The 18,703-nt window shown below is 47.3% G+C and overlaps 1 protein-coding gene across 3 annotated transcripts in view; it reads left to right on the top strand.

Moving 5' to 3' along the window:
* The first annotated feature begins 283 nt into the window (after positions 1–283).
* Positions 284–18,703, top strand: part of SAMD4B (sterile alpha motif domain containing 4B) — a 31,289-nt gene continuing 12,869 nt past the window's right edge. For 2 of the 3 annotated variants that reach the window (XM_035117371.2, XM_035117370.2), the window contains exons 1-4: positions 284–482; positions 9,627–10,083; positions 14,088–14,570; positions 18,129–18,371. In XM_035117371.2, the coding sequence (XP_034973262.2) occupies positions 9,888–10,083; positions 14,088–14,570; positions 18,129–18,371 (922 nt within the window). In that variant the 5' untranslated portion in view covers positions 284–482; positions 9,627–9,887. Of the gene's footprint in view, positions 483–837; positions 3,671–9,626; positions 10,084–14,087; positions 14,571–18,128; positions 18,372–18,703 lie in introns of those variants that run through there. The other variant, XM_060275468.1, reaches the window with a different exon arrangement.

The raw sequence follows: 18,703 nt of genomic DNA, 5'->3' as shown, positions 1-18,703 counted from the left end.
GGCTCGGGAGCTCAAAGCCCGCCTTCCCCCGCCGCTCACTGGCGGCGAAAAAGCGAGGGGTAGGGCTGATCTCTCTCTCCCTCGGATTAAAGGGTTGGAAAGCTCCGCTCTCCTATTGGGGGAGGTGGAAGTTCATGCTCCCCACCCGACCCTCTCAGAGGAAGCCGCTCACTGGCTCGGGCAGCTGTCCGTTGGCGCTTGACGCGCGGCAGTCCTAGCCAATGGAGAGGCGAGGGAGGTGGGGAGGAGGTGACGTAGCGGGGCGACGGCGCCGCGGACTGGAGCGGGGAAGAGGGACGGGGACGGAGGGCGGGTCCGGCGTGCGCGCGCGTGCTGACGTCGCCGTGCGTTGTGACGTCGCGCGCCGCCCTCTGGAGTGTGTGGTATCTGGCGCTGTGCGTGTGTGCGTGTGTTTGCGCCGGCCCTGCCTGCCTGCCTCCCTCTGCCTTTCCCTGGAGGGGCCGCAGTGGGCCGCAGCGACGGTGAGTGAGGCGCAGGGGAGCGGTGGGGAGGACGACGGAGGGAGAGCGGGCCCTGAGGGGGAGTCGCGGGCCCCTTGCCCTCCCCCCACTGCCCCCACCCTCGCCCCCTCCCCCTCCCCGCCTTGCGGGCCCCTCCCCCTCCCCAGTGGTCCTCAGTAGGCGAAGGAGGCCCCGCCCCTAGTGGGAGGGGCTGGGCAGCGGACACGCCCCATCCCAAGCCGCCGCCACCACCCCTTTGAGCCTCCCCCCCCACCCCACCAGTATAAAGATGTGGATGTAGTTGGTGATATAGAAATAGACACACTTTAGGGGGGCCTCCCTTCCTCCCCCTCCTCACACTCCAGCCCATGCTCCTCATCACCCCCACCCACCCCTTTCCCAATTTAAGGTATAAATCCTCTTCCCCTTTGCCCCCACATCATAGCTGTCAAGTTTTCCCTTTTCTTGCGAGGAAGCCTATTCAGCATAAGAGAATTTCCCTTTTAAAAAAGGGAGAACTTGACAGCTATGCCCCACATATAGAGGTATTCATGTTAAAATTTGGCGGGGGTGGGGGTACTGAGCCCGTTTTCCCTCCTCCCCACTTGCCCTCCCATCAACCCCACCCACCCCTTTCCCAAATTAAGATGTTGAAGCCTCTTCTCTTCGCCACCCCCAGCATAGAGATATGTATGTATTTGATGATATATACACACTTTGGGGGGCCTGAGCCTCTGTTCTCCCTCCATGCCTCTCACCCATTCCTCACATTCCAGCTCCTTTTCATCAAATTCATGCTCACCCCTTCCCAAATTTAATATATTTAATACTCTTCTCTCACCCGCCCCCATTTTAAAGCTGGTTTTAAGGGAGGGTTGATCATATCTGGGTGGAGGTGGGGATCATAGAATTGTTGAGTTGGAAAGGGACCATGAGGGTCATCTTGTACAACCCCAACAATGCAGGAATCTGTTGCCCAATGTGAGGCTCAAACCCATGGCCTCAAAATTAAGAGTCCCATGATGGGTAAGGGGAACCTCCTGTGCTCAGGGTTCAGTGCATTTCAACAGACCAGATCCTGGAGATTGGCAGTGTTGGGCTGGTGATGGTGATGTTGCTTTCAGGCCCTGCTTCCTGAGGGATGCTGGGCTAGGTGTGTCTTTGCTCTGATCTAGCCGTGTTCTTGTGCTTTCTCCTCCATTGTTTGTATTCCATCTCTTAGGACTCCTCCACCTCCAATCCCTAAGATGAGTTCTGGAGTCATAGAAATTGGAGGGAGGACCTTGACGGGTTCTAGCCCTGCTCCTCACTCAGTGCTTAAAATCTAGTGCTAGAGCATCTCCCAACGGCTGGCTGGCTGTCGTTTCCATCTCTCTTGATCTCAATTTGTGGTATCCATTCTTAGCTCCGACCCGGCCCCAATACTGGGTGTTTTGTTTTAGGTGAGACTGAATACCCTCCTTCCTTCCTAATCTAGATCATCCATCCTTTCCCCCGCACCCCATTCCATCTTCAGTTACACCTTTTGACCAGAAGTCAACATTCCCTTCTTTAAATATAGGCTTTTTCCTCACACACTTTTTTCTCCCCAAAGCCCAGGAGTTGTGCTGATAATCATTATTAGCCCCTTGCACTTCTTTCTACAGTAAGTAACATTTAAGGCTCCCTTGCTTGGTTTGGGCATCAACTATTAATCCAGTTATCCAGCCAATGATACGCTTATCTAGTGCTTTACCTCTCTCCTGGTCCAGAAACTTTCCACATTCAGCAAGCCTCCTCCCCACCTCCAGAAGCAGCTTCCCTTGTCTTCCCTTATCTGGAACACAAATTGGAAGGATCTTAAAAGTGCCTTTTATCATTTTCTCCTCTCCTTGCCACTCCTTAGACCAAATGGGCACATCATAATGAAGCAGCTGTGCCCATTGTTCACCTAAGGGTCTTATTGGGAAATTTCTTCCCAGGTAGGTTTGTTTCCTGAGAGTTTTGGAAGGCTTTTCCAAGAGAGCCAGAATATTCTTATGCCTCTGCACAGGTTTAGACAGTTGAAGCAAAATGTATGTTCAGACTGCTTCCTGATTATCCCAGTCAAAAAGCTTGTGTTCTCCCCCCCCCCTTCAATAGATGAAAACTCATTGGTTGCTTTTATGACACCTGTAAGGTGGTTGGAAAGAGGAGTATAGTAATTCCGGTTTTCCTCTGGGCATTTAGATAAATGGATGCTCTGACTTAGGCTGGATGGTGACCCTTCAACTCCTCAGAGGGGACAGCGTGTGCTGTTGGTGCAGAACTTGAGCATCTCTCTGCAAGAATTGAACACATTGGGGGTGGTATTTGGCAGGCCTGGTCACATGGCCCTGGTGGGCGTGGTGTAATTTTCTGGTGCACTTTCTGTTTGAATCTTGTACTTTCTGAATTATAAGGCTCAGCGTACTGGGGCTTCCTCCCATCTTTCTTTTCAGCCATTTGTTCTGAATGGTTTCTAGGAGAGCTTTCTATTTGTGTTGCTAAATCAATAAACTACAATACTGGTCTCTCTGTATAGAAGTGGAAAGCTGTTTTGCCCTGCCTGAAGGAGATAAACTGATGGCAATACCTGAGGTGTGAAATACTGACTCCTGAAATAATCATTTAACTTCTCTCCAAAACATCTTGCTGTTCTCTTTGTATACCTTGGGATCACTGGCGGAAAGGGTTTGTGTATGGAAGAAAGTCTCTTTCTCTTTTAACTGTACTGTAATTGTGGTTTTTTGAACATTTATCTTTGGGTCTTCAAGTTAATGTTGCAAAGAGGGAACTTTAATAACTGGTATGACCAGGCCAGTGTTTCCCAAACTTTTGGTGATGGGTGCACTTTTTTTTCTTGATTGAAAATTGTAGGCATGCTTCTTTCACACACAAGTAAACCTTTGGAGGAGCCTTGTCTGCAATTGTGGGAGTCACTGGTGACAGTACAAACTATTAACACTAAGCATGATATAAACTGGCAACCCTATTGTCGAACGTTTCTTGACTTATTGGTTGGTTGAAGCTTGTGGTTCCATCCTTTTTTCCCCTCAGGCTTCCTGTCTTGCATTTAACACTCTGTAACCAGATTTGTCAGGACAAGAGATAAGAAGGCTGAGATTCTGCCATTCTTCTGCCTGCCTAGAAACTGCAACCAGAGAGCAAAAGCAGATTAAGAATCTTGGAAGGAGAGGTCATCTGTTACTGTAATGCTCTATAACACTAGTAATGTGGTCCCAAATTGTGTGCTGTGGATATGTAAGGGCCTGGTCAAAAGACTTTATTTGGGGGAAAGCTTATCTGACTCAAAATACATTTTGTGATGCGCCACTGTTGAGTGTCCTTAGATTATAAAATGACCCATAAGTCTTATTCTGAACTGTCTATTGGAAACTTGTTCTGGTCCCTGTTTTAAGGTGGGTGTGTCTCTTACCTGGCTTGCAAGAAGACCCAACTAGTGCAAACTTTGCACTTCACAATTAGTTGGGTTTTTAACTTCTGGGAGTTTTGCAAGGGGGTTGGAAATTGGGTTGAGTGCATGAGACAACGTGGGTGCTGAGGGTCATCATCCAGTTTGTCATTCCATGAGCTGCTTTGCAGGCTTCATTACATGACAGGCTGGGATTGGCAAGCTTGTTTATCTTCTGGGCTTTCCATTCACTTGTACTTCCTCTGCACGCTTCAGCTGTGAAGCCGTTTGCTTGCATGCGCTACCATAGAGAGTAATTGGCTTGTGTGTGTATATCAGTATTGGACTAGGCTCGGGCAAAGCTTTTCATTTACCAGGGCACTGGTAACTGTGAGGAGGATACCCCAGAGTTCTTTATGAATTTGCACAATGGCTAATTGTTTAAATTTATTATATGTTTTATGTATTATTGCTGTAAACCGCTTTGATATTTTTCTTTACATGATAAAGTGGTATATAAATACTTTATTTAAAAAACAGACTTTGATTCCTAAAGCACACGTAGGTAGGTAATAATTTAATAGTGATAATTTTATTATTTGCATGTTGCCCACCTGATTGGATTGCCCCAGCCACTCTGGAAATCACCTGGAAAGGGTATGTGAACAAATAAAGGCTTGTCCACACTTTTGCTTGAACCATATTTTGATCATATTGTGTACTGATTAATTCCTCCGGGTCCAAGAGCTTTTCTTGTCGTGCCTTGCGAAAGTTCAGTCTTACCTGGTGAATTGAAGCTTGGCTAAGCAGAATCGCTTTTTCCGGATTTTCCATGGGTCTGATAATATCCAGTTCAGATCAGATTTTTGCAAGGCACAGCTACAGAACAACAAGAAAAACTCTCAGACCCAGGGAAATGAATCAATCCACGACAGTCAAAACTCAGGTCAAACAAGAGTGTGGACAAGACCTAATTCAGGGTGAACCTTATTACTATGTTTTTGTGGGGGCTCCTTTCTGGCTGAGCAATATGTGAAAACTAAAGCTAGCCAAATTACGGATAGTAAAGCAGGGAGAGTCATCAAGGCTTCGGAGATTCTCCCTTCCAAGGCCAGTGTTCTTTCTTCCTAATGAGCCTTTCACCTTCACTGCTTTAGCACAATTTTGGTCAGCTAGAAGTGTGCCGATACAGACCTGACTCTTCCTCTCAAGTCCCACCTGTTGCTGTGATCAAGAGCTGTAGTGTTGCTGGCCTCCTCATGCTTGAAATAGTGCCAAGCATCCTCCTGAGCCCTGAAACCTCATTTTGAATTGGGCCTTTTGCATTCTGGTTTAAAAGTCCTTTTTGTAGCTCTTGGCAGCCCTGTTTCCCACGTTTTGATTTCTCAGCTGTGAGAACCAGGGATATGCTGGCCTTTTAAGATACTTGGATGTTTTAGGGACAGGGGCAGGTTAGCCACAGGCCACATAGGCTGCATCCTACTGCCTGCGTTTGATGGGTTGCCAGTTTGTTGGGGAAGCAGACTTCAGTTTCAGCATTATCCCTTTGAGGTTCAGAGAGAAGAGCTGCCACCAGTGCCCCCTTGGATTTTTTGTGAAGAACATTTGTGCTGCGTAGTAGCTGGGTCCTAGGATGGGGCTATAATGTACAGTACAGAACTCCTAGTACAGACAGTGACCATTTCGCATGGGGTGGGGGTGTCTGTCCCTGGCCCCCATTCTGCCCTCTTCCAGGTCCAAAAGGATGCTTTGGCGATGGTGCATCTATTGGACGTGCCTAAAATAGTCGCCACCTGCAGCTAGTATCAAAAGTTTTGCTCTACAGGAGTGGCTCCCAGTTGATGGTCTGCAGACGCCAGGGCATCTGTGACACCATTCACATAGCAAAACCTACCATAGAGATGCCAACATTTCCAAAAGTAAGGGGGTCCATGGCTTGGCTTTTGAACAACAGGCGGTCCACAGTGCCTAGCTAATCTGGAACCACTGCTCTACAGGGTTGTGGTTCAGGGGGAAATTGGATGCTAAAGCCATTCCCATGGCTACTAGTTACGATGGCTAATGCAAATGACCTTCAGGACCAGGGAAAGAACCTGCCTCTGAATGCCATTCGCTGGGAGTTGCATAATAATAATAATAATAATAATAATAATAATAATAATAATAATTTACACCCTGCCCATTTATTATTTAAACCCTGCCCATTTGGCTGGATTTCCCCTGCCACTCTGGGCGGCTTCCAACAGAAGTATTAAAATACAATATTCTATTAAATATTAAAAGCTTCCCTAAACAGGGCTGCCTTCAAATGTCTTCTAAACGTCAGGTTGTTGTTTATTTCCTTGACATCTGATGGGAGCGCGTTCCACAGGGTGGGCACCACTACCGAAAAGGCCCTCTGCTTGGTTCCCTGTAACTTGGCTTCTCTCAGCGAGGGAACCGCCAGAAGGCCCTCGGCACTGGACCTCAGTGTCCGGGCAGAACAATATGGGAGTGGAGACGCTCCTTCAGGTATACTGGGCTGAGGCCGTCTGAGATGAGAGTGCTGCTGCACCCAGGTCCTCCTTGTGGGCTTCCCTTTGGAGTTCCTGGGTGGTGGCTGCCAGAACAGGATGTTGAACTAGATAGACCTTTCAATCTGATCCACCAAACCCCCTCTTATGTTCATTAAGCTTGGGGCTGTTGCCATCATGTGTTCAGAAACTTTGGGGGTTTCTGAACCCTGTCTGACTTGCAAAGCCGGTCAGAGCCCTGGTTGAGTGTTGATAATGTTTTCGCTCTCGGTGGACGGTGCCTGCAACAACAACAACGATAATTTTATTATTCATACCCCGCCCATCTGGCTGGGTTTCCCTAGCCACTCTGGGAGACTTAAAGGTAAAGGTAAAGGGACCCCTGACCATTAGGTCCAGTCGTGACTGACTCTGGGGTTGTGGCACTCATCTCACTTTATTGGCCGAGGGAGCCGGTGTACAGATTCCAGGTTGTGGACAGCATGACAAAGCCACTTCTGGTGAAACCAGAGCAGCACACGGAAACGCCGTTTACCTTTCCGCCGGAGCGGTACCTATTTATCTACTTGCACTTTGACGTGCTTTCGAACTGCTAGGTTGGCAGGAGCTGGGACCGGGCAACGGGAGCTCACCCCATCGCAGGGATTTGAACCGCCAACCTTATGATCAGCAAGCCCTAGGCTCTGGAGACTTACAGCACATTAAAAAATGTAGAACATTAGACATTTAACTGCCAGAAGGCCCTCGGAGCTGGACCTCAGTGTCTGGGCTGAACAATGACGGTGGAGACGCTCCTTCAGGTGTACTGGGCCAAGGCCGTTGAGGGCTGGAAAGTAGTATTGGGGTTCAGCTTCACTTTCTTTCTCTTGGGCTGTGTTCCAACCCCACAACCCACTGCACCGGGTTTGGACGAGGCAGAGATCTCTATTTGCCTGGGCCAATAGAAGCTCCACCAGCCAGGGCTGGACATATCTCCACAAGAGGCAAAACAGAAAATGACGCCCACCACCGCTTGCCAGCATTTCCCTGAGCCAGCAGCATCCAAAGCAACAAGCACAGGAGGCGGCGAGCAATGCGCTCCTCTGATTTGTCCCCAGCCTGCCACCAGAGGCAACTGCCTAGTCATGGCTAATGGCACCAGGAGATGAGGGCAGCACCACTCCCCCAATACAGAGCTCCTTGTTCAGAAGTGTGGCTGGATGAAAGTGATGCCGGCAGAATCCCCACTGGTGGTAGCCTCCTCCACTGCCATCAGCAGAAAGCCCTCACGTAGGCTGCTCGTTCTAACCCCACCACCTTCACTTGATGGCATCAGGATATGGCAGCTCCAAGGTGTCACAGCACAGAGAAGAGTTCAACCTGTCTTGCTCCCTGACCAGCGTCCGGATGGCTCTGCCAGCTGTTGGCACAGCCCCTTGCCCAGCTTTGGATCTCTATCTGTAGACCCAAGCGACTCCCTCCTCCACATTACGTAGCTTTGGGTGGCATTTGATGTGCCTCCTTCCTCCTCTGAAGGTATAATTAGGGCCAGCTGCCTTGCTGCTTCTCCAGACTTCTCCTGGTGGCTTTTCTTGGGGACGGCCTTTGCTTTGGTTGGCTCTAATTATAGTGTCCAGAGGATAGAGGGATCCAGACAGCCATTTCCTCAGTCTCTCTCTCTCTCTCTCTCTCTCTCTTTTAAAGACAGATGCTCTCTCTTTATATAAGGGCTTTAATAGAAACAGGCTTCTCTGTCAAAGAGTTCACAGCTGTTTAAACCCGAGGCAGAGCCCAGACAGTGGGGAAAGCTGTGCTGTGCGCGTGGATACAGTATTTTGTGTTCATGCCAGTTAGTTTTTAGGAAATTCCTTGGATTTTTGTGCTTGTCCTTTTTATCATTCAAAAGGCAGATAATCTGTAATTGGTTCTTTCCTCTGCACTGATAAGCAGGAGGAGTCTACTAACGGAGCTTTTATCCAGCAACACTGGCATTCTTTTGTATTCCCAGGCATTCAGTTATGTAATAGGTGAGGGGTTTTGGTGGGGGGTGGGAGTTACATGTGTCTTTGAGGTAACCCATGTTTTTCATCTTGCTTCTGACTCCTTTCAAGGCCTTTGGGCCAAGTCACTTTCAGGTGCTGTTCAAGTTGTATGGCTCCTGCAGTATCATCAAAGTATACGTATATTCCGGCATATAAGACGACTGGGCGTATAAGACGACCCCCAACTTTTCCAGTTAAAATATAGAGTTTGGGATATACTCGCCGTGTAAGAAATACGACCCAGCGTATAAGACGACCCCCAACTTTTGAGAAGATTTCCCTGGGTTAAAAAGTAGTCTTATACGCAGGAATATACAGTATATAGTACTTCACGTGAGCAAGAATGATGGGGGAGGGGGTCTCTGCTCTGAAGATCTTCGAGTTTAAACTTCCATGGTACCAAGGGAATGAAATGGGAGAGGCATCATTACTATAGGGTTAGTGTGCCCAAGTGGTTGGGCGTGAGGGGCTACTATTGTTTGGCTTTCCCTTTGTTGCCTTCAAAGACAGCTGTGTATCCTTGGCCAGTGCCAACCTTGACTTAACTGGTGTGCCAGTCCCTGCTCAGAGGTCTCCAAAAGCTCTTCTCTGGGCAAGAGCAGTACAGGGGTGAAAAGTGCCCCAGTCAAACCGAAGCAAATGCTTTGTGATTGTGGCCTAGGTTGGCATTCCTGGATTAGAAGGGTGCAAGAAGCGATTCTAAAGCCGTAATTCCTGCATTGCAGGGGGTTGGGCTAGATGACCCTTGGGGTACCTTCCAACTCTGCACTTCTGTGAAAGGGGCTCCACACTTTTTGAGTTTGCCGTGGTCATCACACTGCATTTTGAAGTTCAAAATGTTGAGCCTTGTGTGACCTGTCCAAATCAGTTGCTCCTGGACTCTGCCTCCCAGAGACACGTCTGAATTTGAACTCTGGTCCACCATACGCAGGTCTAACATTTCCTTGAGTCAGTATTATTATTTTTTAACCAACTACTATGCCATCCTTCAATATAAATATTCTCAGGGAGCCTTTCACAATAATTAAAAAGTATCATTTTAAAAACAAATGCAAATGGGCCTGGGTGTTCCATTGTTACCACACTGTGTTGATAGACGGGAGTTTTTGAAAGCAGCAGATTGTATGGGGTTCTGTTTGCCCAGCATAATTTTGTAGGGTGCAGACAAATATGGAGGGATGCAAATATCCTCATCCTTGACTCTCATTCTCTCTTACAGGGGGGTACTGAGACATCCTGCTGAAGTGGAATAATCCCCAAAGAACCCAAAGATCTTCGGAACAGCAAAGACTCCCTTTCCATGCCATTCTGCTTCTCTGCTAACGGGAAAGTCGGTGTTCTGGTTTGTGGCCTTCTGCCGAGCCTCCAGACTTGAGGTTGAAACCATGTGAGGGGTCCTTCCCCCACCCCACCCCAAACCCTGGTGCTTTCTTGACCCCATTGTGGGTGAGTTGCCGCCGAGCCTGAGGTGCCAGCCACCATGATGTTCCGGGACCAGGTGGGCATCCTTGCTGGCTGGTTCAAAGGTTGGAATGAATGTGAGCAGACGGTGGCCCTGCTGTCTCTCCTCAAGCGTATCTCTCGCACTCAAGCCCGCTTTCTGCAGCTGTGCCTGGAGCACTCGTTGGCAGATTGCACAGAGATCCACGTTCTGGAGTCAGAGGCCAACAGTGCGGGTAAGTCAGCTCTTTTTTCCCCTCTGGAGCTTACACCTAACATCCTCACAGTCAGAATGGATTCAGACCACCTGCTTACGTGGCAATATTGCCACGGGTCCTTAATTGGGTTAGGCACGCTCTGGTCGCTCACCTCCAAAAGGGTTTTGTAGAGTTGGAAAAGGTACAGAAAAGGGCAACCAAAATGATTGAGGGGCAGAATGATGAAGAAAGGTGTTGCCAGCCAGATGGTGATGTTACGCACTAAACCAGGTGTCCAGGCATCTCTACTTCCTCGTGAAAGGTTGGTTACCTGTCACAAAACGCGCCTGGCGCCTGGCTAATTTCGAACACTGATCACCTGGTATTCCTGTGAGCATGGCTCCAGTTAGCTGTGTTGTGACTCATAGCTGCTGTTAAGCAGATTTACAAAGAAGAGGTCCAATTCTTCAGAAAATTCCCCATGGCTAATGGCTGTTTTGAAGCAGCAAATTCCATAGATTAATTGTGTGCTAAAAGTACTTCTCAGTCACTTTTTATTGGGTGACTCGGCATTCTGATATTAAAGAAGAAGATAAAATTATGTTTCCATTCCTTATTCATGAAACTCTGTGATTCATCCCCTCGCACCACTTCGCACACTGTGATAGATAGAGGACCTGCATTTGCCCAGAGCATATGGTTTAGCTGCAGCTAATTCTGGCTCTGTGAGTGGGCCTCCCTGGTACACATGTTTGCAAATGCACGTTCTTCCTGATTCACACTAAAATTGCAAATGGGTCAAGGAGCCCCCCCCCCTCAGTTTACTCGTGACTGAATACTGAGGAAAAGTAGACCTCCTATAACTAATCTCGGTTAATTTGCAGATTAGGAGTGTATATGCAAGCACTTTGGGGGTGATCAGCCTGTGGCATCTGCCTCCTCTTGCCGAACGCTTGATAAGGACCAAGTGTCCTCACAAGTTCAGCCGGATCTTGCTAAGCTGTGAGAACTCCATGCCACTCAGTTAAGCTCCATTCCCCAAGCACGTGTACCCCCTTCACCCCCACCCTTGCAACTAACACACAGAAGCCTCTCCCTTTTATCTGTGAGGCGAAATGCAACTCCTACAGCTCTCTAGTAATAGTGTTGCCCAAGATTAAGGCAAAAGGGAGAAATGAGGTTGAATTCACTGAATCTCTTTCAGAGGCTGCTGACATAAAGCCAGGAGACAATTCGGAGTACCCTCAGTCAACCTTGAGCACCCTCAATCAACCTTTCCCCCCCCCTGTACCCAAGATAAAGCCCTGCAGATGCTTTGGACTACAGCTCCCAGCGGCCCCAGCTAGGTGGCTGCTGGGAGCTGTAGTCGGAAACATTTGTAGGGCTTCACCTTGGGGAAGGTGGTCCTAAGAAGAGACTGCTTTTGTCTGCAGGAGAGTTTTCACCTGCAAGTTCTGAAAATCTCGGAAGCCTGCTCTGAAGTAACTGAGAGCAGGGCTTTTACTGTAGCTGCTCCTGTTCTGTGGAACGGCATCTCTGTCCACACCAGGGACCCCCAAACTCGGCCCTCCAGATGTTTTGGGACTACAACTCCCGTCACCCCTAGCTAACAGGACCAGTGGTCAGCGATGATAGGAACTGCAGTCCTAAAACATCTGGAGGGCTGAGGGATGCCTGGTCTACACTCTCCGGAAACAATTGAAGGTGCTTTTGTTAAAATATAAGGATGTAAGATGAGCCTGCAGGATCAGGCCAATGGCCTAACTAGTTCAGCCTCCTGTTCTTACAGTGGCCAACCAGATGCCCCATTGGGGAACGCACTGGTAGGACCTGAGCACTCTTTCCTCACCTGTGGCTTCCAGCATCATCTTCTGAAAAACACCACAGTGATACTATGTAAATAGATTCATTTGTTTGTTTTATTTGTATTCTGCCTTTCCACACCAAAAAATCGTGCTCAAAGCAGCTTACAACAAAGAAACAGGAATGCATTCAAACAAACACTATGAAAACTTATTACAGGCAACCACTTGTTTACGCACATTCAGTATGATTGTGATTGCGTATTTGTGTATTGTGCCGAACCCAGACGTGACCTGGAAACGTCATAAAGACGTCACTGAAACGTCACTAAAAGGGAGGGTGGGTTGCAGGCTTTTTCAATGGGTTTCAGTTATACACAATTTTACCGACGTGCTTGGTGCCTCGGAACATAACCCCTGCAAGAACAGGGGGGTGCCTGTATTATTATGGTTTTCTTTATTAAATTTGTATACTACCCTTCTCAGGGCAGTTCACAACACAAAATTACAATAATAACAAATTTTACAATAGCACAGCAAAACAAAAATATAATAACTTAAAAAACCCACATTTCAGTACAGTGATACCTCTGGATATGCACACCTCCAGTTGCGTATCCTTCAGGATGCAAATGCAGCTAACCCGGAAGTATTTTTCTGGGTTTTGCCGCATGCGCAGAAGCGTTCTACTGCGTGCATGTGCAGAAGCTGTCCCTCTGATTACGGAAACCACGGGATCTCACCGGAGCTCTGGAACGGATCCCCGTCTGCAACCAGAGGTACCACTGTACCTTAAATGTAACCAGAATGATTAAACAACGTGCAGCATTCAATAGCAAAAAATAATAAGGGAGCTTCACAGTTTCTCCTTAGTCCTAGAGCAACTGATGTTGCTCAGTGTCCTTCTTCAGCAGCTGCTTGCAAGCCTTCCAAGGGCAAGAGGTGGGGTGGCGTGGCTGGAGACACCCCTCCCTTGATGCCCCCTGAGCTAAGCCATCAGGCTTTCTTGGTGTGGAGAATCTTGCTTGTTCACAGGCTTACACTGGAGTGCCTGGAAGTGGCTCATTGTTGTTTATTGAATTTTATGCTAACTGAGCTGGGAAGAGAGCAGAGCGAATTGTCACAGATCCTTTGCATCCCAGTCATCATCTGTTTGACTTACTTCCATCCGGACGTCACTACAGGACTCTATACACAAAAGCGGCTAGGCACAGGAACAGTTTTTCCCCTTGTGCCATCAAATTGTTAAATTCGTAGTTGTGTAGCGGAAGGGGAGGCCAGTTATGGGTGGGGTTCCTTTGCTGTGCTATTGTATTGTGATTGGAACAGTGTTGTATAAGGTACGTTTACATTGCAATGTAGCCGAAGCAAAATTTCAAGTATGTTGGTACTTGGCCAATAAATTATTCCTTATTCCTTATTATATACCACCCTATATCGGCAAGTCTCAGGGCGGTTCACAGGCTAAAATCTGAATATAAAACCACAAAATACATAATCAATTCATTTCTAGGAAATGATATATAATGAAATGAAAAGGATGTTTAAAATAACCTTTGTAAAAAAAACAACCAGAAGCTTTTCTTTTGAGAATTATAGGGACAGAACTACCTAAAATGTATAGAAACCATAGAAACTTGCAGAAACTTATTCATGTATGTGACTAAAGCGGCAAGAATGTTACTTGCCCAAAAATGGAAAGAAGCAGAAGTCCCAGTAAAGAAAGAATGGATGCAAAAACTTATGGAATATGCAGAAATGGCGAAAGTTACCGGAAAATCAAGATAACATTTTTTAAATAAAATAATGGAAATGGTTTATTGAATATTTCAGATAAATTAGAAACAGATAAAAACATTGAAGGATTATTGTAACAACCTGCAATTTTATAACAGTATATATTTAAAGAAGATGAATAAATGAGTAAATTAAGTTAATTTGGATATGCAGAAGATACTAAAAACAAGTTTAAGGAACCGCAGAAAGAGGGGGATGGAAGTCAAGTTTTGAAATGTCAAAATTAGTGAAATGTAAAAAACTAGCAAAATGTATAAGCTTGAAAAGTATTAATAAATAAAATGGAAGAAAGCACATAATCAAAATAAAAACAGCAATAACCCCTCCCCCAAACATTTTAAGAGGGCATAGGATGTCAATCAAATCAACTGAAATCAATCAGTCATCCCCAGCAGCACCAGAAGATATTCTCTTGACTTGCCCCTCTCTCTCTTACCCCAACAGCTGTCATCAGTCAGTGGCACCAAGAGCCCAAGGATAAAGTAGTCTCCCTGCTCCTCTCCCACCTGCCTCTCCTCCAGCCTGGCAACACAGATGCCAAGTCCGAGTACATGAAGCTCTTGCAGAAGGTGCTGGCCTACTCCATCGAGAGCAACCTCTTCATCGAGGAGAGCCGGCAGCTCCTCTCCTATGCCCTCATCCACCCGGCCACCACGCTTGACGACCGCAACTCCCTGGCCCTGTGGCTCAACCACCTCGAGGAACGCCTCTCCAGCGGCTACTCCGGCCAGAGCAGGGGGCGGCCCGACACGGCCTACCACTCGCGCCAGGGCTCGGACGAGTGGCAGGGCCCCGTAGACACGGGCCTCGGAGACCTGGGGCACGGCTGGCAGGAGAAGCCACCACGGGAAAATGGGCACATGTCCTTCCATTCCTCTGGCTCTGTGCCGTCGGCCATCAACAGTATCGGGAGCAACGCAAACACAGGTGTGGAAGGCAGGGCGGAGGGATGAGGAGGGTCTGTGAAACAGGCGCCATCTTGCTTGGGAGGGTGAAGGTGGGGGTGTTTTCCTGCAGGGAGGAGGGGATCCTCAAATGGGTTGACCCTCTCGCTTGCTCCCCTAGGTCCTTCTGCAAAAAAAATTAAAATCTAAAATCTATGTCTTGGGACATAGAAGACCTTCCCAATTCACTAAGGTAGGTTCTTGCCCCACCGCATCAGTTTCCTCAGGAGCAGCCTTTCTGAAATAATTATCTCTGCTGCTCTAAAAGGTTGACCCTGGAAGGAGTTAACCAGTTCTGATTAGCTTGGAAATTAACCAAAGCGTTTCCCAATTTTTGGTGAAATGGCTTGGAAATAAACTGAGCTATCTATCTCGAGCCAGAGGGAGCTCTCATCTCTGGGGGGGGGGGGGGAACCAGTCTGTTGATATCTCGGGCTGCGTCTTGCTTTCCTATCCTCATGCCAGAAACTAAGAAAACATTTCAGATTTGTAGACACTGCAAAGGACTATGTGAAACTTCTTTGATCGGGTGATCCTTGAGCCCTAGTCAGCCAGTTGGGTTGTTCCAGTTCTTTGCCTGAATGTTGTTGTTGTTGTTGAAGTTGAAGTTGAAGTTGAAGTTGAATGTATTAGTCGTTGTTTTGCCATGTCTTTTTTTTTTTAACATACTTTTTATTAATTTTACAAAATACAAAAAAACAAAAAAACGGTACATACTTAAACCCCTTTTCCACCTCCTTCCTACCCACCCACATGGGTCCTCCCCTGCCACAGAAGTATCCCATGTTTGTGAACAGTCAGAAATGGTCCATTTTATGCTTGGATTTCTGTCCTCCTCCCCCTCCCCTGACCCCAAAGCCCCCCCCTGCCACCAGGGAGCTCCAGCAAACCAGGGCAGTACGCAGGAGGACATCCATCCAACCATCTATTGTTATACCAAAAAAAGAGAAAAATAGAAATAGGAAAAAAAGGGGAAAAAGAAAGGGCGAAGAAAAAAAAGAAAAAGAAAAAAACAATACAAAACAGAAAATTTTTTCTTGCATTCATAGTTGAAAAACCATATTTTATGGGCTTCCCCTCCCCCCCCTTCCCCGGTTTTCATCCCTTTTTTATCATCTGCAACAGTTTCTTACTTTATAAAAATACACCTTTGTATCTTATACAACTTATAAATCAATTGTTAACATTTTCATCTAATATTCAAATCACTGAAAATTCAAACTCCCATTTTCTCTTCCCGTGCCTAATTTTTTTTTCTCCCTCTATAAGCCTCCATATTTTCACATTTTCCAAAATCCATTCACTTTTAAAACTATAACTATTCTCAATTTAACCTTACATCCCCGATTACCGGCTCCACCCCCCCCAATCCAGCAAATTCCAAAATCAGCAGACCAGTTATAAACCTGTTAATCCATCCTTATAATCACAACATCACTTTCCCTTCACCCCACCCCCTGTTTACAGTCTCTTGCCATCCAGGTCACCATACAGGACCCCTGAATTTCTTCTCTTCTCTGCATATTTTTTCCTTCTTCCCTGTGGGCGTTCTGGAGTTCCAATAATACCAATCGTGCCCCCCTCAAAGGCAGGGCACTCCATCCAACTTTTTGTAGAGTAGAGTCATCATTTTTTTCATGGTGTGTTTCATTTTGTGTTGAATCATCACAGTCCTCATCTTCATCTTTTCCTTCCCCATCATTGTCATTCTCACATTGCTCTTTTTCAGTGTCAAAAGCTTCATCTCCTAGAAAATCATATTCCGCCATCACCTCCTGAAATTTCTGCTGTAACTCCTGTCGTCGTGTCTCCTCTTGACATAACTCTATTCTTGTTTCCCACATTAAGGTCAAAACAGACCGCTGGAACTCAGGGGAACACTTTTTTGTTGACATATTTCAGTCCTGCCAAGGTCAAAACTTATCACGTGGGGTGGAATATGATCACAGTTTATTTTCTCGACTCCATTTTAACAAGCTGGCTGCATTCTTCAAGTCTTGTTAACAATAAAGTTCGAACTCACATTTCACAAGCACTTAAGCCAAAAAAGAAATTCCACAAAGTCCAGAAATACAAAGTGAAGTAAAAATTGACTTATAAATCCTGATCAACTCACTGGATTGCCTGGGCTGCCGGCTCCCGAGGGAAAGAAAGGTTTTTCTTAGGCTTTACCTCATTGCTGCAGGGCAGTCATAAACCACAGTCTCTCTCCCCTTTTCACCCTGCATCAAAGGGGATATTCTCTTTGATGCCTTTGAGGGATCCTTTTGAATTACAAATCTTCTGTTTATGGCTTCGGGTTTCTATTTACTGTCTCTTTGTTGCCGTGGGGGGGGGGTGGCTTCCTCTTTTCTCCCCTCTCTCCCAGACCAAATTGTTTTATAATCCAAATCGTGAGGTTACTTACAGTCTTTTCCAATCGTTTTATTTTCGGAAGAATCCAGCGCTCTCCGCCTTCGGCTTGAAGCTTCTCCCTGCTAGAATAACGTTGCCGCTCAAAATGGCCCCCGCGACTTCTACCCTCCTCGCTCCGGAGCTCTTATTAGAGCTAACCGAAGAGTTGGGGAGTCCGGATTGGGTCTGTGCCGAGCAAATTGCCCTCGGGACGCCCTTCCCGAGGTTCTAAGGGGCGCAGCGTTGCTCTCGCTGCCCTCCCCACTCCTAGCAGAGACGGGCCGTCTCGGAGACGAGACGAAACCCCGCCGATCGACGCTGGCGCTGAACCCGGAAGCCCAAAGTTGTTTTGCCATGTCAACTCAAAGCAACTTAACAGAAAAGAAAATACATTACAACATTCCACCTACTCTAAAAGGCCATAGACAGTTAAAAGGCCTGGTTAAAAAGTAATGAATTTGCGTGGTGCCTGAATACATTATTATTATTATTATTATTATTATTATTATTATTATTATTATTCCAGACCCATCTGGGTGGCTTCCAACAGATCTGAAAACACAATAAAACAGACATTAAAAGCTTCCCTATACAGGTCTGCCTTCAGGTGTCTTCTGAAAGACGTATAGTTGTTTATCTCTGACATCTGACAGGAGGGCATTCCACAGGGCGGCACCACCACCAAGAAGGCCCTCTGCCTGGTTCCCCGTAACCTCACCTCAGTGTCCAGGCTGGATGATGGGGTAGAGATGCTCCTTCTGATATACAGGGCCGAAGCCATTTAGGGCTTTAAAGGTCAGCACCAACACTTTGAATTGTTCTCGATATACATTGATGGTGCCAGGTGAGCTTCCCTGGGGAGAGCATTCCACAAATGGGGAGCCACCACTGAAAAGCTGTTGCCACCCTCCGAACCTCAGAAGACGAATGGGTGGTTCTTGGTGTATTCCTGCTCAAACTTCCTTCCGGTCAGGTTCACCGAATAAACCTACACTCTGGGTAGTACAGCCACTTGACAGGTTCAGAATTTGTAACACTTTCCTTCGTCCTGAAATCTCTCCTGAGCTGCTTAAGCCTTCCTGGTGATTTCACAGCCCAAGTGTGGGGCCATTGTCGGCAGGTCCTAACCGTCTCTTCCTCCTTCCAGCTCTCCCCTGCCAAATCCACCCCAGCCCGCTGAAGCGCTCCATGTCCCTCATCCCCACCAGCCAGCAGGTCCCCAGCGAGTGGATGAACGTGGACGAGATGGGCGCCCGGCCAGCCTTCATCCCCGGCGGGGAGCATGCTCCCCTCTCGCCCCAGAGCAGCGTGGCCTCATCAGGCAGCGAGCAGACGGAGGAGCATTCTGGCAGTCGAAACACCTTTCAAGAGGAGGGCAGCGGCATGAAAGGTACCTTGGGAGGGAGAGGGTGCGGCTGGACTCGACAGCCACTTTGGTGGACCGCGGTTTTCTCCTCCTGGGTCAGAGACTGGTCTCAAAGATGAATGCCGGTCCCCAAACCGCAGAAAACCCAGTTCTACCAAATTGGCTTGATTTGATTTAATATTTGTATTCCGCTTTTCCAACAGCAAATGTTGAGCTCAGAGCGGCTCACACAATCACCGTAGCATTAAACACATTGCAGCCGCTGTCATATCAAACACAGAAACCTATAAATAGAGCAAACCGGTAGAGCCTGAGACTCTCGGGGTCGTGTGTTCAAGCCCCACGTTGGGCAAAGG

The sequence above is a fragment of the Zootoca vivipara genome, chromosome 6 (assembly GCF_963506605.1).
Source record: "Zootoca vivipara chromosome 6, rZooViv1.1, whole genome shotgun sequence".
NCBI classification, from domain to species: Eukaryota; Metazoa; Chordata; class Lepidosauria; order Squamata; family Lacertidae; genus Zootoca; species Zootoca vivipara.
This window is presented reverse-complemented; position numbering and strand designations above follow the sequence as displayed.